The sequence below is a fragment of the Coregonus lavaretus genome (assembly GCF_964263955.1).
Source record: "Coregonus lavaretus genome assembly, chromosome: 7".
Classification (NCBI taxonomy): Eukaryota; Metazoa; Chordata; class Actinopteri; order Salmoniformes; family Salmonidae; genus Coregonus; species Coregonus lavaretus.
In genome coordinates, this window is record NC_139994.1 from 31,898,161 (window position 1) to 31,925,659 (window position 27,499).

General features: G+C 43.2%; 1 protein-coding gene across 2 annotated transcripts in view; it reads left to right on the forward strand.

The window, feature by feature from the left end:
* Positions 1 to 20,364, forward strand: part of LOC311132118 (angiopoietin-1-like) — an 80,903-nt gene extending 60,539 nt beyond the window's left edge. Inside the window, exons 5-9 of one of the 2 annotated variants that reach the window (XM_084165321.1) lie at positions 722 to 849; positions 1,808 to 1,909; positions 4,442 to 4,608; positions 16,130 to 16,260; positions 17,847 to 20,364. In XM_084165321.1, coding sequence (XP_084021447.1) covers positions 722 to 849; positions 1,808 to 1,909; positions 4,442 to 4,608; positions 16,130 to 16,260; positions 17,847 to 18,010 — 692 coding nt within the window. In that variant the 3' untranslated portion in view covers positions 18,011 to 20,364. The remainder of the gene's footprint in view (positions 1 to 721; positions 850 to 1,807; positions 1,910 to 4,441; positions 4,609 to 16,129; positions 16,261 to 17,846) is intronic. The other variant, XM_084165322.1, reaches the window with a different exon arrangement.
* The last annotated feature ends 7,135 nt before the right edge of the window (positions 20,365 to 27,499 follow it).

The window sequence follows — 27,499 nt, forward strand, 5'->3', positions numbered from 1 at the left end:
TAAGCAAATAGAAAAACCTCAAAGGGTCAGTCACCAGGTATAGATTTATATTACTCTGTAAACTCAGCATCAAGGTCATTCACATTTTTACAGATACAAATATACAGTACCTGAAATTAATGTTAAAACAGTGTTACTGTAAGCTACATTTTGATTTGAGCATTGCACAGCATGCTGTCTTGATTGAGACAAGAACAGTCGATTATTGACGTCGTTATACTTTCATCAGCATATCCCCCCATTTTACTAAATCCCTTTTTATCGCTTAAAGCATACCTATGTTGGATGACCTTTCAACATGGAGTTCTTTTCAACACATTCTAACTCACACCTTATGTAGGTTACCTGACAAATGGATGGGTAGACGTGCAAATGATTTTGTTTTTAAGCGACAGCTGTCATACAGTATATTTTGTTAATGGATAGAAAACAGCGGCCAAGTGCTGAGCACAGGGCTTTTAAAGACCTCATTGACACCTGTCAGTTAAATATGTCATATGAAAATGATGGTATATGGAAGTTGCTTGTTGATACTTTGAAAGTAAAACTCAATTTAACTGTGACAGTTTAACATTTAAATGCTACAACTGAGCGGCTAATGTTTGTTTTGTTTAGGAGTACAATAGACTACACTGTCTATTTTCTGAAGTCTTTCTAGTACCGGTCTGAATTTCCACAGCCTGAAGTTGTGATGCCAAATATGTATCCCATGTTTCCTCAGTAGTCCCAAACAGCACGAAGAGGGTGGACGAAGAGAAGACGTTTCGAGACTGTGCCGATCTGTACCAAGCTGGCTTCCACAAGAACGGGGTCTACACCATACATATCAATGCCCAGGAGACCAAAAAGGTGGGCAGCCAAACAGAGCTTTATATAGGGACTGCCATCTGAAGATAGCTACCATTTCATCACGTTAGGCAGCTCTTTGATGGGTGTTTAATAGAGGTTAGTGTATTTTTGTTACTAGAGCAAGCTTCAACTCTGTCCAAGAAAGCCAAAGACATTAACCCACTGGTTAGCAGCCAATGGAGGGGGCTATGATAGTTATTGGTTGCTTCAGTGCTTCAGGAATAATCGAAGGCTCAAAATATACACTTGGCAGCCTGATGAGGGCAAGGGTATACAAGAGGTTGGCGGGGGATGAGGAGGGGGGTGAAACAGGTGTTCACCACCTCAACAGGGTGCTGCCAGACCTCAGACAGATGGCAGGGAGGTTCGAGGGGGAAGGTTGGTGGATGAGTGAGGGATGAGGTGGAGATAAAGGAGAAAGCATCGTGTCTGGTTTCTGAGAATAATTCTGTCAGGGGGTATTATACCCAGAGTGGGCGCTGTGTGTTCAGCTGGGGTCTTGGCCGAGGTGAGAGACCTCCAGACATTCTCCACTCCTCAAACAAAAAGCACCACAGCAGATAGATACCCCTGTTATCAGCTTACATAGGACAGATGCCTGGGTTAAGGGCCATGTTCCACCCAGGTGTCCACTGGTATGTGTCCAGCTCCACACCACTGGCCCCATCCACTTTGATCTGAACCAGGCCTGGGATTGGGATCACCTCCTGGGAGTTGTTGGAGGATCAAGAGACATTTATTAAGCTTGAGGAGGACTCAAAATACTTCAAATTCCCCCTGATGATTCATGAGAAGGAATCACTAGTTAGGCCCGCTGTATTTTAGAATGATGGTTCACAACAGCAAGTTTAACCTACCATGTCTATATTTGTGCTTTAAAATGTAAGATAGGAGCATGTAGAATGTGTTTGTAGGCGGTCTGAGAACTTAATGATTGTCCGTGTATGTGTGTTTACAGGTGCATTGTAACATGGAGACCGCTGGCGGTGGATGGACAATCATCCAGCGAAGAGAGAATGGCAGCGTGGACTTCCAGAAAACGTGGAAGGAGTACAAGATGGTAAGACAAGAAGAATAACAAACAACCCAACTCTACAGCACCACACGCTCAAGATAAAGCCATGCATTGATGAGGAGTCTGTTTCCAACACACATCCTCTGTTACAGTAAATTATGACAAATGGGTGTACTCTCGCCTCTCTGTCTTTGATTTAACATGTTGAAATTGAGGTAGGATTATCTTGTGTTCTCAAGTGGCCAGGCCCATGTGGAACAATCCTATCAGATGTTTCCTACCCGGCAAAACCAGCTGTACCACTAGAACATCTGCACACTGGGAGGGATTCCGATTCAGATTAGAGACACTAACTTGAGTGTCGGAGGCTGGCGTGAAACCCAACTCAACCCTGGGCCTGACACACTGTTGTTCTTCATTTTAAACAGGAAAGCGTTAGTCCGAAAACAATACATTTGTTTAGTCTTATGTAACCGCGGCAGGTGTTGTGATCAACATCTGCTGGATAGGGAATGGATAGCGACTGGTGGGCTAAAAGAGGCTCTGTTTGGTTTTAGGCACGATGAGCGACCCCATTGCCATTCCTATTATCTGTAGCGTATGCTAACACAAAGTAGGTAGAATAGCAGCTGGACACCAGATTCAATATGGAGGGTGTTTTAATGACCGATCTGGGCAGATGGGAATAGATGATCTGCAGAGGGTAAACATAGATTTGGCAAGGGTGAAAAGGGTTGGGCTCGTTTGGAGGGTAAAGAGGTACGGACAGAGAGTCCAGCTGGTTAGAAGCGGTGAGGGAGCCATGGCACCCCTCCAGCCAAGGGTGGAGAGCGTGGAATACATGTGGCAAGGGAATCAGCATGGACCCTGGCACTGCCACCGAATACTGGCACACCATCGGTGTGGTCCTTTGCCTCCCTCAGAGTTCCTCCTTGAAGAGCCTGAAGGTGATTGATAGTGTTTTATTGTGTGATTAAATTCACTGCTGTTGGTTTCTGTGGGCTTGTGCAATTTTATTCAATACACTTAAAGGATTCATAAATCTTACAGTCAAACTTCGATGGGCTATTCCCATTTTGTGGGAGTATGGAAAGCACTCTGGCAGCGTTCCCTACTATTAGTCGTCAAGTATGTGATCTTATGACCGTAATGTTTATAATTATATTAGCAGTACTAGATATAGTATGTGTAGCAGGATAATAAATGATGCATGCATTCTCTAACCAGTATGAGACACCAAACAATTTGACAATTTCCAATACCTTATTAAATAAGTATTTGTCAGAATGTATGGCAAACTTTATGAAATAAGACTTCCTATCAATCTTTATCATTTTACAAAAAAATGTACTTCACTACCCAACAATACTTCAAACCTCCTCTCTGAAATTACCGGTAGATGCATTCAGCCAGGTTTGCGTGTGTATGAACACTCAAATGTGGGACAATAGGAGGGAAGCACCAGTGTTTGACTCCAACCATTCCAGCCTTCAGCCAGGTTTCCAGAGATTAAACTGAGTCATAAGGGGTGGCATTGGACAGCGCTAAAAGGCAGATCGGTCTGAGCGGGAAGTCAGATTGAGTTAAGGTCGTGGCCCAGCCACTTTCTCCTTCCACCCACACAGCAGGACGTGTCTCAGGCTGGAGGAATGACCCATATTTACTTTATACCTTCCACTCTCCTAATCACCACATGCTCTCGGCACAAACACAGACATCTCCCCCTTCAACCCACCCCCAACCCTTCCCAGCAATCATCAATGGAACCGTTCAGAGCTCCAGACCAGTCTCTTTGAGTCATCATGTCATACTAGTTTCTAATACTCCTCATTGCAAGTTAGTTACTGCTGCTGCTGTCAAAAGCACTTTGTCTACGATGGGAGTCATTGTGATCACATATAAACATTGTAATTGTTGAAATGATTTGAGAAGGCACGCTTGGCATTGCGTGCGTCTGTTGTCATTCTTCTGGACTGTGTAATAAAGGGGGTTTATTACGCGTTTGGTTTGGGTGGGGAGAGGAAGGGTGGAAAAGGTGCTTTGTGTGCCTTTTTCAGCAGATCCCAATTTACGCTCTCATAAACAGGTAGGGCTATTCATGCTTGGTTTCATGCTTTGTGTTCCACTGTATGAAATAATCCATGTTATATGTTGTAATATGTACCTGCTTTTCCATTATTATGCTTGGTTGAGTGAGTCTCTCTCATGGCAGTCACTATTAATGAGACCAAGCTGATGTGCATGAGTAGACAAGTGTGTGTATAAGAATGTATACGGTATAAAGGGCCATTATCAATGGTAGACACGATAGCCCAGTCTGAAGTCAAAATTGCATTTGCTTAGGCGTCAATCCTGAAGCAGTCATTGATGAAGACATTAAAAAAAGGTCTGAAATAATAACTCTATGACAAAAATGTTAATAACAAATTCCGTGGTGGAGAGATTGCATCTTTTCCAGGAAGACCTTGGAAGGGATCGGGAATGACTTGTATCCTGTATCCCGGAATTTACAGTAAGATTCCCTGTGGGCCTCAGTGATGACACTGGCCTCCTCTTCCTTTTCTTCCTCTGTTGCAGGGCTTCGGGATGGTTTCTGCAGAGCACTGGCTGGGGAATGAGTTTGTATACCTGCTGACCAGCCAGAGGCAGTACGCACTCCGTGTGGAGCTCACCGACTGGGACGGACACCAGGCCTTCTCCCTGTATGACCGCTTTCACATCGACAGTGAGAAACGCAACTACAGGTACTATTAAAGAGCTGTATCTTGATAAGCCTCAAATTCATGTTGCCACTACTGACTGATATCTAAAATGGAGACATTTCCATTTAATGGTATCATATGTCATAACAGATATTTATATACAGTAAAGTGTTTCCCCAACTGATACTTGGTTCTTGAATAAGGGGTGAAACTTTTTGCATCTTCAAGAGGGTTAAATATGCTTCAAACTCTGGCATATGCTTGGATTCATTAGATGTGGAAAACTACTGGAACATTCCAGAAATTTCCGAGCAATAAATGGTATTTGAGAGGAGATGGTCTCACAGTTCCAATTGAGGTGATTCGCCGGATTTGTAGTCCCTTCTGATAAGAAGCTACTTCAGTTTCTAAATGTCATCTTTTCAACTTTAGATGGATTTATGTTTGTTTTCCAAAGACATTATAGCCATTTATGCTGCCGGGAAGGGAGACACTTACAGCATGGCTGAAAAGCCTATACTTCAATGGTGTTTTGCAACGTTCAGATTTTTGGACCAAATGGTCGTGTCGGGTAGAGAGTGAGGCGATTGTCAATATCTAATTTGTGGAAATGTCTTGGATTATGTGACGACAGGATTTACTTTAAGAAGTCTCCCTCTTAAAGTGTTAGGACCTGGTGCACACACTCTCTGGGTTTTCTCTGTGCCCTACAGAAATGTTTTTTTTTTACGAATAACGCTATCGGGAGAGGTCAACCAATTTGTTTTGATTTGCTCAGAGACTAAATTCGGGTTTGTATGTTCCATTTTGAGGATCGGATAACTCCATCCCTTTTTACCTCTCAGCGTTTGATACTGACCGCACAGGCACTGACTTCCTTCTCCCTTTTGCATGGTATTTGGCAAGGGGAGATTTGTTAAGTGCGGAGGAGGACCATGTAGGATACGGTTCAAGGGGTGATAATTCAGGTATGTTTATCTATGTAAAAGGACACTTGAACAGGGATAGTGATTTATTTGCACTCAAAGTAGATTATTTTGGACATAACGATGTGGTCTCTCTCTCTCTCTGTTTCTCTCTCCCTCCCTCTCTCTCCCTCCCTCACACACACAAATAAGCAAAGTACCGCACATATACTGTAACCTCTTGCTATTTTGATAGGGGAAACTGTGGTTGTTTGTGTCTTCGGGCAGAAAGAGGCGTCTTTGGGCCTACACTGGGCTTTAGTTTAGGGGAGGAAGGCTCGTCGGAGCTCGGACTGTTCAGGACTGAGTGGAGCAATCTAATCGGCCTGCTGATCATTATAAATAGATTTGTTCTCGCAACTAGTTGTGGTATGATAATCACTCATTGCTTCTCAGGAACATTGGCCAAAACAAACCAGAGGTCCAGGCCCCAAACAAACTGGTTGGAGAGGGCTGCCATCTATATTCGGTTCTCCTCGGCACTGGCACCTCCCCTTTGGAATCCCAAACAATCTGCAACAAAGTTCTTCAATTTGCATTTGTTGTACTGAGAAGTACGAGATTGTAGCGAGAAATAGCATGACATTTTGTTTTGTTTTTGGATTCTTTTGGGCATCGGTGGTGGGGGCTTTACTGGAATAGTACAATCTACACCGACAGACACATTTGTTAAGACACATAAACAAAAATAGTACGGTCATGCACACTCACACACACACACAAACACACACCGGCCCACAAACCCACATGCAGCCGTTGCAAACCGTAGATGGCAATTTAAAGCTGTAGTCCACCAATGCACAAGTGTGCCCATTTATCATAAACAATGTGAAGCTTTGCCAGGAAATGTTTGCTTTACTGCCAGCTCATTAGTTGTGTCTAAATATAAAGCCAGACAGAATTTACTTGGTTAGAAAGAAGTGCAATTATTGCCCAGAGAAATATAGGATTCTAATCCTTAATCTAAATCATATACAGCAAGGACTAACTGTCACATTTATTACTGTTCTCCCTATTTTAATGATTTCCAAAGCACAGAGGCTGAGTAAGACTCGCCAACACTGTTTTATTCAGTATCCAGCCAGCATAATACATAAAATATAATAAAGCTATTAAATCAATACATCGTAATGTAGATCTTGGTTGTAGTTGGAGAAGTAAGTCAATTGGCCTGGTTCTCTTCTCAGGGTGTGACATAGTCATTTCCAGAGGACACAGTAGCAGTGCATTATGGGATTGATGCAGAAGTCTTGGATAGTCTGTGCAACTCTTCCCTGTTCATTGTGTTGAAGCCTTGCTTAATGATGTTTGTGCTGGCAATAGCTTGCATCCATATAAACATGAAATCATCTGATGAAACAGTATCTTAGAGTCAATATTACAGCAAGAGAGTACAGTGTTTGTGAAAATATTATCACTTGTTCTGTCTTTTAAATATGAATTAGTGTGTGCAGCTACCTTTCTTCTTCCTATTGCTTTTCTCCCCCATATTTTCCCATTATGTAATGTCTTATTTTACCCCTAAAGGACAATGCCTACCATGCCCATATATTACAATATACTGTAAGCTGGCGTCAACAATGCTGCTTAACTTATACTGTACAAATACTGTTGACATTGCTGGAAGAGTATTTACGGGCTGACCTTGTAGCGCAGAACTACACAGCTCCCACTGAACCATGACCACACAGGCTTGAGAAATTAGCTTTTTGGTTTTCGCTCCGTTGTGAATCAGGTTACCATAATTGCTGAAAGCTATGTCTCTCTCTGTAAACCATACAAAGGAGCAGTCTATATAATGGACTGAAATTGTTAGCTTGGTGAAATAGTGGGTTGCAATTGAAATAGTGGGTTGTACAGTCATTTAGTCATGACCTGTAAATAGCGTTGTAATGAACTCCATTGTATCAACACATTAGTTTGATAACACTCATTTATCAACATTTACAGTATGGGCCTCAAAATGAGGCCTTAGACCCTGTTAGGTGTCTTATTGGGGAAAGATGGAGGGAGGAAAGAGCAGGGAGGGAGGGAGGGAGAGAGAGAGAGAGAGAGAGAGAGAGAGAGAGAGAGAGAGAGAGAGAGAGAGAGAGAGAGAGAGAGAGAGAGAGAGAGAGAGAGAGAGAGAGAGAGAGAGAGAGAGAGAGAGAGAGAGAGAGAGAGAGAGAGAGAGAGAGAGAGAGAGAGAGAGAGAGAGAGAGAGAGAGAGAGAGAGAGAGAGAGAGGAGAGAGGAGAGAGAGAGAGAGAGAGAGAGAGAGAGAGAGAGAGAGCGAGAGCTATGGGGAAATATACATTCTTACTGCAGAGGGGCAGGGAAGGGAAATAGATGTTAGATGTCCATAACACCATTCAAATTACAGAATAAGTGGATTTAGTTACTCATCTGTTTACACGTTATAGATGATAATGTCTATAACTCCTAAGAATGTAACAATCAGCTCAATGGATTTGGATTCAATTTGTAATTTACCTAAGAGGATCAATACTGTCAGGTTGGCAGCCCTCCTGCAGCATTACTTACTGTTGTTGGACTCAACAACCATTCACACTGCCAATCTGTGGACAGATCTTATTCATAATGCATTTGTGTCTAATCTTGTTTTATTAAGTTGTGTATTGTTTAGAAGGTGTGCTTTGAACCAAAACACTAGTGTTGTTGCAAGGTTTGACTAACAAATGGATGGGGCCTCACATTAAGGTTTTTCGTTTCCAGGATATTTTTTGTGTGTGTGCATGTGTGTGACTGGGAGGTCAGGGAGAGTATTTCCGGGGGTCGGCCGGGCATGAGATAGCCCCACATACATGTTATTCCTCATGGGACGGGGTCAAGTAGACAGCCATCAGTCAGGGGTCAGAGTCAAGTAGACAGCCATCAGTCAGGGGTCAGAGTTGATAACATGACACAGGCTACAGAAGGGCTCTGACCCATGCCTAACATCTTTTTCAACATAAGTCTGAGTAGTGGTCCTGTACCACACTGATCCAGGGGGAACATTTTACATATTAACAATGCATATTGAAGTATTGAATTATGTAACTGTTTAGGCTACTCGTTAATCCTTTATAAGCTATTTAGAGTTTCAGTAAATATTAAATACTAACTACAGTATGAGTTATTTAGGATGATTACTTTATCTACATTATAAACGGAATGTTTATTTTTATTTTATAGTAATTTTTTATTTTATAATAATTTAATTCATGGTCATTTGTGCTTGCATGCATGTACCATACTGAGTATATTTCACTGTATTTATGCTTTAATGTTGCATGTGAGGATTTAATACAGCACCCTAGGCATTTAATAAAACCATCATCTCCGGAACATTCTAACTATGTTAAAAAGCTGTATGGGAGTTGCTAAACGTATGTATGGACACAAGTGAGGTTTACAGCTACACACTCTCCTTCACATGTACGCCGAAATCCTCTCCGTTGGAGAAAAGCCCTGTATGTTTACTCTTCAACTGACTATTACATCTTTATTCAATATCCTTCCTCTCCAACCAGCCAAGTTCCCTAAATCCCGGGATATCTCCATATGATAATAGAAGATCCCGGGTGGAATCAGACAATCCCCTCAGATGTATTTGATGTGGGGATTTTGAGGAGGACTTGGCAAAGGGGGGATTGTCTAGCTCGGCTGCGACCCCTCTGTCCTAGCCTCGCACTGAGATGGGATCCCTGATAACCCTAACTCCTAGAGCTCAGTTTACTCATCCAACACTCATCCGGACTGCAGTCTGCCTGATAACCACAGTACAGTGGGGAGGCAGCAATGCTGAATACTGTCTGTCTGTAAATCAAATGCTAAGGTAGCTGTATTCAACGTTATGTTGTGAATATAAAATTAAAAGATGATTTAGGTGAGCGGCTGTAGTATTATTCTGATATTTTATGACCCTTTCGTTGAGTTGCAGTTTAAGGTTTTACTTGAAAGAAATTAACAGGGGATGCATACAGTATGATCTACCTCAGTGATTACAGTCGGTGTGTGTGTGTGTCTGTATGTCTGTCTGTCTCCATGGTGTTATTTGACACCCAGCAGCAGGCGAGCAAATGGGCTACAGCCAAACAACTCTGTGTAGGAAGTGATCCATTGGGCATGGTGATTAACCTCTGCTATGAGCCAATCAGGCTGCGGTTCAGCAGGCTAATGACTGCCAGGTGTGCGACAGCACGCACTGCCTGGACCTCAGCAGGTTTGGTCGTCTCCGACCTCCTTCTCAGACGGATAAAAGGAAGGAAGGCAGCAGGCTAGGTTGAACTGTGTCAGTCAAGAGACGAAAGAGGTACATTTGAAAGACTGCCACAATTAGTGCCACGTTACACACATAAAAGGAGAGAGAAAAATACACTTAAACGAGTATGTACTGTAGGATAATGGGCTTTAGAGTCATCAAACTGTATCAGTTGTAGTCAGCCAGAACATGTTTTGTTTTTTCTCCAAATATTTCAGATATTTTTCGGAGTGGTATCAATCTTATGTACAGGCAGACATACTGTACAGAGCAAAAGTACACGTGGCCTCCCGAGTGGCGCAGCAGTCTAAGGCACTGCGTCGCAGTGCTAGAGGCATCACTACAGACCCGGGTTCTATCCCAGGCTGTGTCGCAGCCGGCCGCAACAGGGAGACCCATGAGGCGGCGCACAATTGGCCCAGCGTCGTCGGGTTAGGGGAGGGTTTGGCCGGCCGGGATGTCCTTGTCCCATCGCGCTCTAGCAACTCCTTGTGGCGGACTGGGCGCATGCACGCTGACTTCGGTCGCCAGTTGTACGGTGTTTCCTCCGACACATTGGTACGGCTGGCTTCCGGGTTAAGCAAGCAGTGTGTCAAGAAGCAGTGCGGCTTGGCAGGGTCGTGTTTCGGAGGACGCATGGCCCTCGACCTTCGCCAACTCCGTATGGGAGTTGCAGCGATGGGACAAGACTGTAACTACCAATTGGGGAGAAAAAGGGGTAAAAAATAATAATAAGTACAGTGGGGAAAAAAAGTATTTAGTCAGCCACCAATTGTGCAAGTTCTCCCACTTAAAAAGATGAGAGAGGCCTGTAATTTTAATCATAGGTACACGTCAACTATGACAGACAAAATTAGGAAAAAAAATCCAGAAAATCACATTGTAGGATTTTTAATGAATTTATTTGCTAATTATGGTGGAAAATAAGTATTTGGTCAATAACAAAAGTTTCTCAATACTTTGTTATATACCCTTTGTTGGCAATGACACAGGTCAAACTTTTTCTGTAAGTCTTCACAAGGTTTTCACACACTGTTGCTGGTATTTTGGCCCATTCCTCCATGCAGCCCCAAAACAGTGATGTTTTGGGGCTGTCGCTGGGCAACACAGACTTTCAACTCCCTCCAAAGATTTTCTATGGGGTTGAGATCTGGAGACTGGCTAGGCCACTCCAGGACCTTGAAATGCTTCTTACGAAGCCACTCCTTCGTTGCCCGGGCGGTGTGTTTGGGATCATTGTCATGCTGAAAGACCCAGCCACGTTTCATCTTCAATGCCCTTGCTGATGGAAGGAGGTTTTCACTCAAAATCTCACGATACATGGCCCCATTCATTCTTTCCTTTACACAGATCAGTCGTCCTGGTCCCTTTGCAGAAAAACAGCCCCAAAGCATGATGTTTCCACCCCCATGCTTCACAGTAGGTATGATGTTCTTTGGATGCAACATTCTTTGTCCTCCAAACACGACGAGTTGAGTTTTTACCAAAAAGTTATATTTTGGTTTTATCTGACCATATGACATTCTCCCAATCCTCTTCTGAATCATCCAAATGCACTCTAGCAAACTTCAGACGGGCCTGGACATGTACTGGCTTAAGCAGGGGGACACGTCTCGCACTGCAGGATTTGAGTCCCTGGCGGCGTAGTGTGTTACTGATGGTAGGCTTTGTTACTTTGGTCCCAGCTCTCTGCAGGTCATTCACTAGGTCCCCCCGTGTGGTTCTGGGATTTTTTGCTCACCGTTCTTGTGATCATTTTGACCCCACGGGGTGAGATCTTGCGTGGAGCCCCAGATCGAGGGAGATTATCAGTGGTCTTGTATGTCTTCCATTTCCTAATAATTGCTCCCACAGTTGATTTCTTCAAACCAAGCTGCTTACCTATTGCAGATTCAGTCTTCCCAGCCTGGTGCAGGTCTACAATTTTGTTTCTGGTGTCCTTTGACAGCTCTTTGGTCTTGGCCATAGTGGAGTTTGGAGTGTGACTGTTTGAGGTTGTGGACAGGTGTCTTTTATACTGATAACAAGTTCAAACAGGTGCCATTAATACAGGTAACGAGTGGAGGACAGAGGAGCCTCTTAAAGAAGAAGTTACAGGTCTGTGAGAGCCAGAAATCTTGCTTGTTTGTAGGTGACCAAATACTTATTTTCCACCATAATTTGCAAATAAATTCATAAAAAATCCTACAATGTGATTTCTTTTTCTCAATTTGTCTGTCATAGTTGACTTGTACCTATGATGAAAATTACAGGCCTCTCTCATCTTTTTAAGTGGGAGAACTTGCACAATTGGTGGCTGACTATATACTTTTTTCCCCCACTGTACATGTTACGATGTGCTTCAAACATCTCTGGAGGAATCCCTTCAGAATGTCAGTACATACTGTACAATAAAGTACGACAGCAATATCCCCCATTTGGGATAACATGGGGCATTTTGAAATGGGACGTGGCGGGCAGATAATAGATGGGCTGTGGCCCTGGCATATCCACAGTGTGTTCAGCTGCAGTCTGACATGTCTCGCCCGTGTGGAGCGGAAAGACATATTTACGATTTTCTTTATTTTGCAGTGTTTGGGGAGGAATGCCGCCTCCACCGAGCGCCCCTGATGTATGGACCTTTATGGCGGGCGTGACTTATAGCACTTTGGGGCTGTTTTTTTTCCCCCAGGTAGAGTAGAAGTCTCTGTTAAATTTAACTGTCACTGGTTGAGCCTTGGTGGTTTGATATAGCCTTACAGAGACAGGAACTCAATTACTGCTAGCTTCATTGCAGGCAGATGGCTGAATTCCATCTAAACTGCACTGCGAAATAAACAACAATGTTCTTATGCTGCATAAATGCAGGTTTTAGGTAGGACTAATGTAAGTGGTTGAAGCAGAAGAGAAGTGAGATAGATTGCAGCAATTCTATCTAGATGCAGCATGATGTAATTCAGCCTAGAATGAGCAAACTCTACATACGTTGTAGGCCCAATATAGCCTTGCTGTAAAGTGTTATTCTGTACTTCTAAACATGGTGTTGTAGGTTTGCAGACTTTACACTAATGATAAAGTGTTGCCCTCATGGATTTCCTCATGCATCTTGGAGTGGGCTTTAAAAGCATTGTTAAAGACTGTAGGCAGGTTGGTTCAGTGGACTAGTCAATGCATACCGTGTAATTTAGCACAATAGAATCCTCTATTTGGTTCGGCAAGGATGTCTTGACTATATTTGGGGAAAGCTTGGTTATTGTTGTCCCTTCAAGTTTCAAATGATCACTTATTTTCATAAACCAACAAACCTCAACTGACCCCAATTTTGGTCATTTCACACTCTTACTCTGCAATACTCTGGAGTCCTTTCCTTATTGCGATTGAAATCAACAAAAAGTTAATACTGATGTGTAGTATTAATACTATTACAATTTGTATTCATTTGGAATATATCCTAATACTCAACATCAGGCGATGAAAGAGCACTAACAAATGAGCATCCCCTTTAGACATTAGCAGAATTAGATGGCAGGACACCAACACTTCCTCCCTCGGGGTGTCATTGAGAAAGCCCAAATCAATCCCCCACAATCCAACATTGTGTTTATTAATGAGCCTTGGCCAATCTAATTTGCTCGAGTTATTCCAACAAGAGCCAATCGGATCAGTTGGCCCTCAGAGGCTGTAAGGGCCCGCATCGGTTGCGCAGATGTTTGACACTGGATATGAAATACAGCCTGTGACATGACATGCTAAACGTTTCTGCTGAGAAACAGAGACGGCAGAACAACTGTACTCACACAGGAAAACCGTCTCTTCCTCTTGAGTGACTCTGTAACTGTTGCCTCGGATCGCCCTACTTATCACTTGAGCACATAATGGACTCGACATGACAGGACGCAGATGTCAAATGAGGTGGATTATCTGGTAAATTGTCTGGTAAAAACACAACACACCCAGTAAATACAGACCAAAACTATTTATAGGTCGGACGAGTGTCATGCGGAGAATCTCTCTTCATGACGTGTTTTGGCAATGTTTCTGTGTGCGGTCATAAGGCTGTGTAAATGTCTTCTAAATACACAGACTGTGTCTGTTCTTTATCAGAGCAGTAGCAGGCTACATCCTGGATTGCATAGGTCAGGAATTAGCAGAAGTTACACTGCCAGGAACTCAAGCGGTGTTTTGTGATATGAGTAGTATAGGCCTACAGTGGAGTTTCTGCAAGGACTTCTGTAGTCTTGAAGGGTCAGAGTCGTGCTTCAGCACGTGTCACAGATGAAGACTCACTACTCCCACCACACACACAAACACACACTCCACTCCGACCCCCATAAATGCACACTATTTCATCACTCTACTACCATGTCTAATTTCAACATGTTCTATTCATCCAACCTTCCTTTGATTCAGATATAACCACTCATTAGAGCCATGACTCTCCACTACATAATACAGTATTGGTTTAGTAGCTTAGTTGAATTCCCAACAGTGACATAGTCACTTATTTTCCATCTCTCTGTACAAATCATCCATCTACACAGCTGTCTAAAGACTTGCTCCAAGAATACACATCACTGACCATTGTCTCAACTTCATGAATCTAACCTGAAACCACACAGCTACAAGCAGAAGTATCAGTCAACTACATTTTGAGGGGCAACGGAAAATAATATATTTGCATTAATTCGTTGTACATAGATGTTGTAGGATATATTTTACCGCCCCTCAGTTTCATTGGGCATGATGTCTCTCGCTACACACTTTTCTTATCCACAACACTGCCACCAGTTGGAGGTGCATATTGCAGGTGAATATCCCCCCCCCCCCCCCCCCAAAAAAAAAGAAAACAGTCTTTCCAACCTTTCTCAAAGGAAAAAACACAACTTGACTAAGCCTACTCCCCTGTCCATTCCAATTGACGGCAATGGATCTCAGGAAATTATTTTGCTCAACAGAACATGTTTCAGAGTGCAGAGCAGACGCATTGGCATGGTCCTCTAACAGTGTTCCTTGGCTCTGAGAGTCCATCTTTGGGGAGAGAAAGCTCTTAGGCGTGTGATAATGTGGGTTAGAGAAGGGCAGGCCTCAGAACGAGCTCCTAATGATGCAGGTCACAGCAGGATAGAGAAGACCCACGCTACAGCATTTCTGCTCTCATACCAAGAGTGATTTCACAATTCACAACGACACACCCTCAAGTGTGTTTAGGCACATATAGGCCCTATTTGTTTCCAGTTGAGGATAATTTTTAGGGTCTGAGTGGCGAGAAAGATAGAGTGATGATCGGATCTGAGAAAGTTAGTAATGGAGTGGGTGGATCGATGAGGAAAATTCCCAAGGTGTATGGATTGGAGTCATTGACTCTATTTGATCATTTAATCAATAGTCAGAAAGCATCCAACATTAGTCGAGGTCAAGTATCTTAATGACATCGTAGCACAAATCTCAATTTGAGATGCAAGATTGCGCTTGTCAATCACCTCATCAATAGACAATGTCTTGTGGACTTGCAATGCCAGTCACTCAACCTAAAAATAGAACACCACAAAACACACTATTCTGGGGACATGGCAGATGTCCGTGGATCAGCATGAGACAACAGCATTACATTACCCACCCATCCAGGGACATCCATCTCAGCCCACCCCAGCCACGGTGCCCCCAGACTGGGGCTCCATGATGCTGCCCCCCCCCCCTTCCAGTATGTGTCAGCTGGTTCCCTGCGTCTCTCACCAGTACAACTGGAGCCCTGGTTGATTTACAGGTTCCACATGTGCAGGTTAGACTGAGCCGCCCTGCAGACAGCAGGCCTGCCATACTGTAACATACAATGTCTTAGGGTTAATATGCTTTCTCTCCACAAAAGGTCCTGCCATACAGTAATAGTAATAGGCCTGTCATAGTACGCGCAGGAGGCCTCTGTGATCATTCTGAAAGAGAGTACTGTATCATACTGTACTGTATTAACACAGGAGGGAAGACAGTGGGCATAGTGCATACACATAAGGAGGGACATTATGCATCTGAGACATACAGGACTAAGGGGAGGAGAGTAACAGTATGTCGCCTACTTGATGGTGCATCAGTGGGCTGTACCTGGGTCAGCCCTTAATGACTTGGTCTTTAGTCTCTCTGCTCCTGTTATACTGTAAATGGCTGCTCTGAGCCCTGCAGGTGAAAAAAGTTGCTTTCCAGACAACTCTGTCTACCCTTCTCCCTCTTTTCTCTCTCTTTATTGCGTTTATGTTGACTCAGGGGAGAGACTGTTTGCAGAGCAGATGCACACAGTCAATCACTGCTGAAAATATAACTCTCAGGAGGTCTCGTACAGTGTGTTATGTCTGTTCTGTCCTCCTTTTCCAACTTCCTCCTCTCAGACTGTTCCTGAAGAGTCACAGTGGGACAGCTGGCAGACAGAGCAGTATGGTGATCCACGGAGCAGACTTCAGCACCAAGGACATGGACAATGATAACTGCATATGCAAGTGTGCCCTCATGCTCACAGGGGGTAAGTACCAGGGTGTCCCCATAATGCACCACACTGCAGTGGTGAAAATATAGTTTACCAAGCTACCAATTACTTCACAATGGAAGAAGTTGAGCTACACTAAAGGTACCCTTAAAGTTACTTTGAAAAAGTAGTTTACTACATCCAAACTAATTAGGGATCAATTATAATATCTAAATCTGAAATGTCATAGATTACAAATTGAAAGAACAGGACACTCTTGGGTCATATGTTAAAATAATGCGTAATTTAGCCTATTAAACACAAAAGACGATGTTTCAACTGAGAATTAGGCAGGTCTGTTGCTGAAAAAAAAAACAGCCAGTCTCACAATCCAGCAATGTGCTTAGCAGGGCACTGACTTAGATTTACATATTATCAGTGCAGTGGTAAGCGGTGGGGGAAATAGACACATTGAGAAAAACATTAGTAACCAAAGAGGAGAAAAAGATTAAGAAAGTAAGGTCAGACTTAACAGGGTCTGTTGAAGTATGGCAATTACTTACATCAGAGCAGAGGAGGCTGGTGGGAGGAGCTATAGGATGGGCTCATTGTAATGGCTGGAATAGAATACATGGAAAGGTATCAAACACATCAAACATATGGAAACCACATGTTTGACTCCATTACATTTATTCCATTTCAGCCATTAAAATGAGCCCGTCCTCCTATAGCTCCTCCCACCAGCCTCCACTGACCTACATACATACACAAGCTCAGTCATAGTGAACAGACCTAACCCAGACCTACTGAATGTTCACTAGTATACTGAGGTGACAATGACAAAAGACTATCCAGTTCTGGAAACAGACCACCAAGTGTTTCTAGCAGGGGCATCTGTTTTTACAAGACAGTAAAATCTCAGCCCTAGAAACAGAGGATACTGATCCAATCGGAATAAATCCCCATGGGAACACAAGTCACAGGGAACCAATGGGAAACCTTTACCAACGTGATCCCCATGCCAAAGACGAGGACAGCAGTACTAACTGTGGGACTCGCTGGTATGTCTGTGAAATGTCACAGCCCATACTGGCACTGGCATTTAGGCCTGAGGGGAAGGGCTGTTCCGCACCATATGTCAACCTCCGATTGACACATCACATCAGCCACACTATGCCTCCCTGAAATGGAAAGATTTGTGTTGCTCATTTTCATGTGCTCTTTTGGTGCTAGCAATGTATTTTGCTGAAATTACTAAGAGGATAAAAAGGTCCATGCAAAGGTTAAGCATGAAGAAGAAAGGGGTGCAACATCATCATATGCAGGGAATGTAATTCTTACGAATGCCATTCCCAACAGAGCCTATTTAAACCCATGCACATCTACCCTTTCTCTGAATACCATTGAGAGTAAACAGGTCCCAAAGGTGGTTAGCAACAGGCAGCCCCTGTGTACCTATACCACAGTGACCAGATACCTTTGTAATGATGTGTGAACAACTGCTATAGCTAGTGTTGGAGTTCACTGTGGCACACTGTCAAGGTTCAACATTACAGAACCAGAACAGAGAACTCAATGTGAAGTTTACAGTCTTTCTTTTATTCTCTCCCTCCGTTTCCCCCCCTGTTCTTTGCTCTGCCCAGGTTGGTGGTTCGACGCCTGCGGCCCGTCCAACCTCAACGGAATGTACTTCACCAAAGGGCAACACGTCGGGAAGCTAAATGGCATCAAGTGGCACTACTTTAAGGGTCCCAGCTACTCGCTACGAGCAACAACCATGATGATTCGACCACTGGACTTCTCATAGACATTGAGTGTTTCGGAAATGGCACCCTATTCCCTATATAGTACAATACTTGGTTCAAATTAGTGCACTATATAGGGAATAGGGTGCCATTTCAGATGCAGCATTAGACATTCTGCCCTTAGGCCAATGGGACAACTATATTGGGAGGAACGCTTCCTGCTTTACCCTGTTACTATCGTCTCACCATAACGATTTTGGAGTTTGTCCAGAGGTGAACTCTACACCACCTGGCTGTTGCTTGGTAGCTATACTCCAGGAGTCAGCCTGGAAGTGTGGTTGGCGAGAAGAGGGCTTGTGGAACGAGAGGGCACCCATCTTATCACAGAGCTGAACTGTGAGTGGTGAACTTCCTGCGAAGTTGGAGGACAGACTGCTTTGCTCTTTTTTATATTTGAGGCATAAACTCAAGTAGAGCTCAGCTCTCAGCTCTCACCCCAGGCCTGTGGACTACTAGACCTCTCCTTTTCGGGAACTGACTGACTGCAACATGGCAGCTTTGTCGGCATATGTAGACTACATGACAGACTACACAACTACCCATAGACTACATGACAGACTGCATAGACTCCTTCAGACTACATGACTCCCTATGAACTCTGTGCATCTGGAATGTCCTCACAACCATACGGGAGATATATACATTTTTATAGAGGTGTTGCACGAAGACATTGGGACATTGAATAATGTTTTGTATTTCATGCTTTTTATTCCTATATAGCCTAATACATTTGGAATGACGTGATGTTTTTTTACATAAGTCTCTCTGGATCATTTCTGGAGAGGAAAAGCCACAAGCTTACAGCTTATAAGGTCACCTTCAGTATAAAATGTTGGTCTAATATGTACTGCGGACTCCAGAGGCAGTTCTGAGAAAAAGCATGGCTCAGTCTATGGTTTTGCTGCCACTAGTTGTTGTCCTGACAGAGTGCACTGATTATCTTCAAAGTTCAAGATGCCACGTTATTATTGGATTTGGCCACTGATGGGGATTTATCTGCATTTGCTATTGGCTGACAAACAACCGATGGTTGCCAAGGCTCAACATTTGGTGATCTTCTTTCCTCATTTAAATACGAAAAAGAACGTACTGTAATGAATGCAGGTACATGTAATATTAAAGCATTGCCATACAGTAACTGATATAACTGTGTATGAGAAGGACAACATTATTTGTTACACCAAACCAATTGAAGGTAGTGCATATTATATCATACTTATCTTTATCTTATGTGTATTTGTATGATAATGGTCAGTTTTCCGTCTCAAGTATTGTTAGACATCTACACCCCTAAAACATATAGAAATGGATGGTGCAATTATACTTTTTCTGAGAGATTTGGAATCCTTTGGACATCAGATTGTGATTTTACATTTGAAAACACTATAGTATTGGGCAATAGCAAAGTGTAGATGATTTGGACTATTCCGACCACATAAAAAACCCTACCTAGCCATTGTGTGTGCTTGGATCAGCGCTATTAGAGTAAAATATTATAATCTACTCTACAAATGTGTTATCAGTTCAAATGTTGGCCTAATTTATGTTATGCTGTCTACAATGTCTCGATCCACATCTTCATAAATGTTCCCTTCAAATGGTACTCCTCAGTTTGCTTTGCTTTTGCAAACCTATGGCTTTAAAAAGGGGAAGAGGTTATGTTATGAATAATCACCTTTTTATGACTTCGGAGGTGGCTATAGGGCATTGACAGAAATGTGGTCTGTACATATTTTGAACTCTAACCACTGACCAAAAGACAAGTCCCGTTTTATTGGAAACACTCCACAATGTCCCTCGAATGTTTCTTTGCTTAGACAGACAACCGCACTGAACCCCAGATCCAGACAGATCTTTCTCTTTCATCAATGCAGCTTAGAAATTGTCATTTTAATAACGTTTGGCGGAGGCATAAAATTCATGATTAATTTAAGTGTACTGTGTGAACTTGTATTGCATTACTACCAGCATGAAACAACAAGAAATAATGTATGGTTTAATATACAGTATTAATAAGGGTTAGGCTACATGTTGAGGAAAGAGACATGGTATCAGGAACTCATTACTATGAAATTAACATACTACAATTGTATAATTTAATGTAAAATAACTTTCCTGAGGAAAGCTACTCCTTATTGTTTTTTATTCCGCCAGAACCACTGTGGTGTTTTGAAGTTGAGCATAAAACATAGAAGTAATAATAATAACAGTTGAGAAATGTGCCTTAAATGACTCTGCTTTTACCTCATTAAACTGTTTGCTATTTTATTTAAACAACATTTTTTGTAACAAATGGTCGAAATGCCATATTGTTGGACTAAATAAAAAAAGCATGTGATGCACTAATGTTTTTCAATCTGGGTATGCATTGGGTGTTTTTATGTACATTTTACATTTACATTTTTGTCATTTAGCAGACGCTCTTATCCAGAGCGACTTATAGTTAGTGAGTGCATACATGAAGAATTATTATTTTTTATTTTTTCATACTGGACCCCCGTGGGAATCGAACCCACAACCCTGGCGTTGCAAACGCCATGCTCTACATCCCTGTACAATGTGTTGATTTTGAAACTGACTGCTTTTGGAGTCACATTACAATGTATTCATTCACAAGTCTCTCTCACCACAACTTCCTTTGACACATGCACTCTCAGGTCCCATTGGGCACACACTGGTTGAATCACTGTTGTTTCAAAGTAATTTGTCAACGTATTGTGATGTGGAATCAACGTGGAAAATACAGTGCCTTCGGAAAGTATTCAGACCCCTTGACTTTCTCCACATTTTGTAATGTTACAGCCTTATTCTAAAATGGATTACATTTTTTTTTAATCCTCAGCAATCTACACACAATACCCATAATGACAAAGTGAAAACAGATTTGTATAAATGTTTGCAAATGTATTAACAATGAAAAACAGAAATACCTTATTTACATAAGTATTCAGACCCTTTGCTATGAGACTCGAAATTGAGCTCAGGTGCATCCTGTTTCCATTCATCATCCTTAAGATGTTTATAGAACTTGATTGGAGTCCACCTGTGGGAAATTCAATTGATTGGACATGATTTGGAAAGGCAAACACCTGTCTATATAAGGTCCCACAGTTGACAGTACATGTCAGAGCAAAAACCAAGCCATGAGGTCGAAGGAATTGTCCGTAGAGCTCCGGGACAGGATTGTGTCGATGCACAGATCTGGAGAAGGGTACCAAAAAATGTATGCAACATTGACGGTCCCAAAGAACACAGTGGCCTCCATCATTCTTAAATGGAAGAAGTTCGGAACCACCAAGACTCTTCCTAGAGCTGGGCGCCCGGCCAAACTGAGCAAACGGGGGAGAAGGGCGTTGGGCAGGAAGGTGACCAAGAACCCGGTGGTCACTCTGACAGCGCTCCAGAGGTCCTCTGTGGAGATGGGAGAACCTTCCAAAAGGACAACCATCTCTGCAGCACTCCACCAATCAGGCCTTTATGGTAGAGTGGCCAGACGGAAACCATTCCTCAGTAAAAGGCACATGACAGCCCGCTTGGAGTTTGCCAAAAGGCACCTAAAGGACTCTCAGACCATGAGAAACAACATTCTCTGGTCTGATGAAACCAAGATTGAACTATTTGAATGCCAAGCATCACGTCTGGAGCAAACCTTGCACCATCCCTACGGTGAAGCATGGTGGTGGTTTTTCAGCGGCAGGGACTGGAAGACTAGTCAGGATCGAGGAAAAGATGAATGGAGCAAAGTACAGAGAGATCCTTGATGAAAACCTGCTCCAGAGCACTCAGGACCTCAGACAGGGGCGAAGGTTCACCTTCCAACAGGACAACAATCCTAAGCATACAGCCAAGACAATGCAGGAGTGGCTTCGGGACAAGTCTCTGAATGTCCTTGAGTGGCCCAGCCAGAGCCCGGACTTGAACCCGATCGAACATCTCTGGAGAGACCTGAAAATAGCTGTACAGCGACGCTCCCCATCAAACCTGACCGAGCTTGAGAGGATCTGCAGGGAAGAATGGGAGAAACTCCCCAAATACAGGTGTGACAAGCTTGTAGCATCATGCCCAAGAACACTCGAGGCTGTAATCACTGCCAAAGGTGCTTCAACAAAGTACTGAGTAAAGGGTCTGAATACTTACGTAAATATGATATTTATAAATTAGCAAAAATGTCTAAAAACCATTTTTTGTCATTATGGGGTATTGTGTGTAGAGGAATGATGGGAGAAAAACAATTTAATCAATTTTAGAATAAGGCTGTAATTTAACAAATGTGGAATGCACTGTATAGGGCTACATACCAATCTCGAACAGGATTATCTATTTGGATGCAATTTGAATGGAGTTGATGGAGAGAAAGACTGCGAGAGGGTGCTTGCGCGTGCACTAATTTAAAGCAACGATATTCATTTACATTACATTTACGTCATTTGGCAGACGCTCTTATCCAGAGCGACTTACAAATTGGTGCATTCACCTTATAGCCAGTGGGATAACCACTTTACAATATGTTTATTTTTATTTTTTTTGGGGGGGGGGGGGTAAGGGGGGGTAGAAGGATTACTTTATCCTATCCCAGGTATTCCTTAAAGAGGTGGGGTTTCAAGTGTCTCCGGAAGGTGGTGAGTGACTCCGCTGTCCTGGCGTCGTGAGGGAGCTTGTTCCACCATTGGGGTGCCAGAGCAGCGAACAGTTTTGACTGGGCTGAGCGGGAACTGTGCTTCCGCAGGGGCCAGCAGGCCAGAGGTGGATGAACGCAATGCCCTCGTTTGGGTGTAGGGACTGATCAGAGCCTGATCGAGTGATAGGCTGTTTTAAAACTGCAACTCCAATTAAAAAATATATATCTTTACAATTAAAAATGAAGGTGACCCCGAAAGCCAGATGGAAATGGGTAAATTAGACGCGCATACGGTCTTTATATTATTTTAGCATAGACTATGCTGCAGCAAATGCAGGCCTACCTGTCACAAGAACAAAAGTTACCATTATGAGATGATAGGTCTACATGCATTGTGAACTGCGCTGCATACTGAGATGGGCTGTCTGTCCCGTCCCTGAGCGTTGATAATTCATCATGCAGAGGCCGTAGAGAAGCCAGATTTAGACATCGCATATAATTTAACAGTTCCATTTCACGCCATGCTCTTCATATAAATAATGTATTATAATTTACTGGTTGCTGGCAGTTATTTATCCCAGGAAAAGGGAGTGGTTTTGGGCGGTAAATCCCGGTAAATCTCGGTAATCAGGTTCCCGCCATACAACCCTACACCTGATAAAGGGCCCTAGGCCCTGTCTGCTACTTTATTAAGCAGCCCATTTTCTCTGCCAGACTACGACCAGAAACACCCCCCTGATATTGCCCTATGCTGGACACCTGATGGAAAGAGGAAGCTAGGATGCCAGAAAGCGACATAGAGAAGGAGATGGAGTATGGCCTGACCTGGGGAACATTCACCAAGAAGGCTGCAGACCAGATACAGTGGCACTCTCTTGTGGAAGCCTTATGTGCATCAAGTAAGCTCTGCAGTGCAGGTTCTCTTCAGCTACACAGCTACACACAATACCCCATAATGACAAAGTGAAAACATGTTTTTAGACATTTCACACCCCTTTGCTATGACAATCCAAATTGAGATCAGGCGCATTCAATTTCCTTTGATCATCCTTGAGATGTCAATACATCTTGATTGGAGTCCACCTGTGGTCAATTCAATTGTTTGGACATGATTTAGAAAGAAACACACCTTACTATATAGGTCCCACAGTTGACAGTGCATGTCAGAGCAGAAACTTTACCATGAAGTCCAAGGAACTGTCCATAGATCTCCGAGATAGAATTGTGATTAGGCATACTGTATATCTGGAGAAGGGTAATAAACCATTCCTAGAGTGTTGAAAGATTCAAAGAGCACAGTGTTCTCCTTCATTGGGAAATGTAAAGAATATGGAACTACCCAGATTCTGCCCAGTTGGCCGTCCGACCAAACTGAGCAAATGGGCAAGAAGGACCTTGCTCAGGGAGGTGACCAAGAACTCAATAACCACTCTGACAAAACTACATACAGTGAGGGAAAAAAAGTATTTGATCCCCTGCTGATTTTGTACGTTTGCCCACTGACAAAGACATGATCAGTCTATAATTTTAATGGTAGGACCTTAATGTGCTTCTTCTTGAGCCACTCCTTTGTTGCCTTGGCCGTGTGTTTTGGGTCATTGTCCTGCTGGAACACCCATCCACGACCCATTTTCAATGCCCTGGCTGAGGGAAGGAGGTTCTCACCCAAGATTTGACGGTACATGGCCCTGTCCATCGTCCCTTTGATGCGGTGAAGTTGTCCTGTCCCCTTAGCAGAAAAACACTCCCAAAGCATAATGTTTCCACCTCCATGTTTGACGGTGGGGATGGTGTTCTTGGGGTCATAGGCAGCATTCCTCCGCCTCCAAATACGGCGAGTTGAGTTGATGCCAAAGAGCTCAATTTTGGTCTCATCTGACCACAACACTTTCACCCAGTTCTCCTCTGAATCATTCAGATGTTCATTGGCAAACTTCAGACGGGCATGTATATGTGCTTTCTTGAGCAGGGGGACCTTGCGGGCGCTGCAGGATTTCAGTCCTTCACGGCGTAGTGTATTACCAATTGTTTACTTGGTGACTATGGTCCCAGCTGCCTTGAGATCATTGACAAGATCCTCCCGTGTAGTTCTGGGCTGATTCCTCACCGTTCTCATGATCATTGCAACTCCATGAGGTGAGATCTTGCATGGAGCCCCAGGCCGAGGGAGATTGACAGTTATTTTGTGTTTCTTCCATTTGCGAATAATCGCACCAACTGTTGTCACCTTCTCACCAAGCTGCTTGCCGATGGTCTTGTAGCCCATTCCAGACTTGTGTAGGTCTACAATCTTGTCCCTGACATCCTTGGAGAGCTCTTTGGTCTTGGCCATGGTGGAGAGTTTGGAATCTGATTGATTGATTGCTTCTGTGGACATGTGTCTTTTATACAGTTAACAAGCTGAGATTAGGAGCACTCCCTTTAAGAGTGTGCTCCTAATCTCAGCTCGTTACCTGTATAAAAGACACCTGGGAGCCAGAAATCTTTCTGATTGAGAGGGGGTCAAATACTTATTTCCCTCATTAAAATGCAAATCAATTTATAACATTTTTGACATGCGTTTTTCTGGATTTTTTTGTTGTTATTCTGTCTCTCACTGTTCAAATAAACCTACCCTTAAAAATATAGACTGATCATTTCTTTGACAGTGGGCAAACGTACTAAATCAGCAGGGGATCAAATACTTTTTTCCCTCACTGTAGTTCCTTCGCACTTCACCAATCTGGGCTTTATGGGAGAGTGGATAGACAGAAGCCACTCCTGAGAAAAAGGCACATGAGAGCACACTTGTTTGCAAAAAGGCATGTGAAAGACTCAGAGAGCATAAGGCAAAGGATTCTGTGGTCTGATGAGACAACAATGTTACTTTTTGGCCTGAATGCAAAGTGCTATGTCGGGAGAAAACCAGGCACAGCTCATCACCTGTCTAACACCATCCCTACCATGAAACATAGTGGTGACAGCATCATGCTATGGGGATGCTTTTCAGCGGCAGGGACTGGGAGACTGGTAAGGAAAGAGGGGAAAAGGAATGGAGCAAAATACAGGCAAATCCTTGATGAGAACCTGCTTCAGAGTGCAAACGACCTTAGACTAGGGCAAAGATTTACGTTCCAACAGGACAATGACCCCAAGCATACAGCCAAAGCAACGCTGGAATGGGTTCAGAACAAGAATGTGAAAGTCCTTGAGTGGCCAAGCCAAAGCCCAGACATGAATCCCACCGCTCCCCATGTAACGCAACAGAGCTTGATCAAATCTGCAAGGAAGAAAATCCCCAAATCCAGATTTGCAAAAGCTGGTACAGACATACCCAAGATGACTCAAAGCTGTAATCGCCGCTAAAGGTGCTTCTACAAAGTATTGACTCAGGGGTGTGAATACTTATGTAAATGATATACTTCTGTATTTAATTTTCTATAAATTTGCAAACACTTCTAAAAACATGTTTTCACTTTGCCTTTATGTAGTATTGTGTATAGATGGGTGAGATTATTATTTGTTTTAATCCATTTTGAATTCAGGCTGTAACAAAAGGTGGAATAAGGTGTATGAATACTTTCTGAAGGCACCGTAGGTACCCTGCTTAGCTTTGGAAGCAAGCTGTGTTTGTTTCAGCTGAGCTATCATGTAAACACATTTAGACTGTGATCAGCTTCCACACTCATTTGTGTAGACTACCTAAATAGCATTGAATAGTTTAAAGTAACTCCTAACTTTTCTGTCACAAGCTGTATGTGAAAGTAAATTCGGACTGAAGCTAGGTTTATGTAGGCTACATTAACATATGATTTGCCCAACAAAGGACACCATCATCTCAACGTGTAGCTAAGTATACTATAATTAATCCACGGTTAATTGGATCTTTGGAAGATTAGAAGTAATTACCATTAGTCCTATAAATAGGATGCTAAATTCATGATACACTACATGGCCATAAGTATGTGGACAACCCTTCAAATGAGTGGATACTCTATTTCAGCCACACAAGTTGCTGACAGGTGTATAAAATCGAGCACACCGCCATGCAATCTCCATAGACAAACATTGGCAATAGAATGGCCCTTACTGAAGAGCTCAGTGACTTTTAACGTGGCACAGTCATAGGATCCCAACTTTCCAACAAATCAGTTTGTCAAATTTCTGCCCTGCTAGAGCTGCCCCGTTCAACTGTAAGTGCTGTTATTGTAAAGTGGAAACGTCTAGGAGCAACAAAGTGGTAGGCCAAACAAGCTCACAGAACAGGACCGCCAAGTGTTGAAGCACTGCCTCTGGAAGCAACGTCAGCACAAGAACTGTTGATCGGGAGCTTCATGAAATGGGTTTCCATGGCCGAGCAGCCACACACAAGCCTAAGGTCACCATGTGCAATGCCAAGCGTCAGCTGGAGTCGCCATTGGACTCTGGTGAAGTGGAAACGCGTTCTCTGGAGTGATGAATCACGCTTCACCATCTGGCAGTCCGACGGACGATTATGGGTTTGGCGGATGCCATGAGAACGCTACCTGCCCGAATGCATATTGCAACTTTAAAGTTTGGTGGAGGAGGAATAATGGTCTGGGGCTGTTTTTCATGGTTTGGGCTAGGCCCCTTAGTTCTAGTGAAGGGAATTCTTAACGCTACAGCATACAATTACATTCTAGACGATTCTGTGCTTCCAACTTTGTGGCAACAGTTTGGGAAAGGCCCTTTCCTGTTTCAGCATGACAATCCTCCCGTGCACAAAGCGAGGTCCATACAGAAATGGTTTGTTGAGATCGGTGTGGAAGAACTTCACTGGCCTGCACAGAGCCCTGACCTCAACCCCATCGAACACCTTTGGGATGAATTGGAACGCCAACTGCGAGCCAGGCCTAATCGCCCAACACCATTG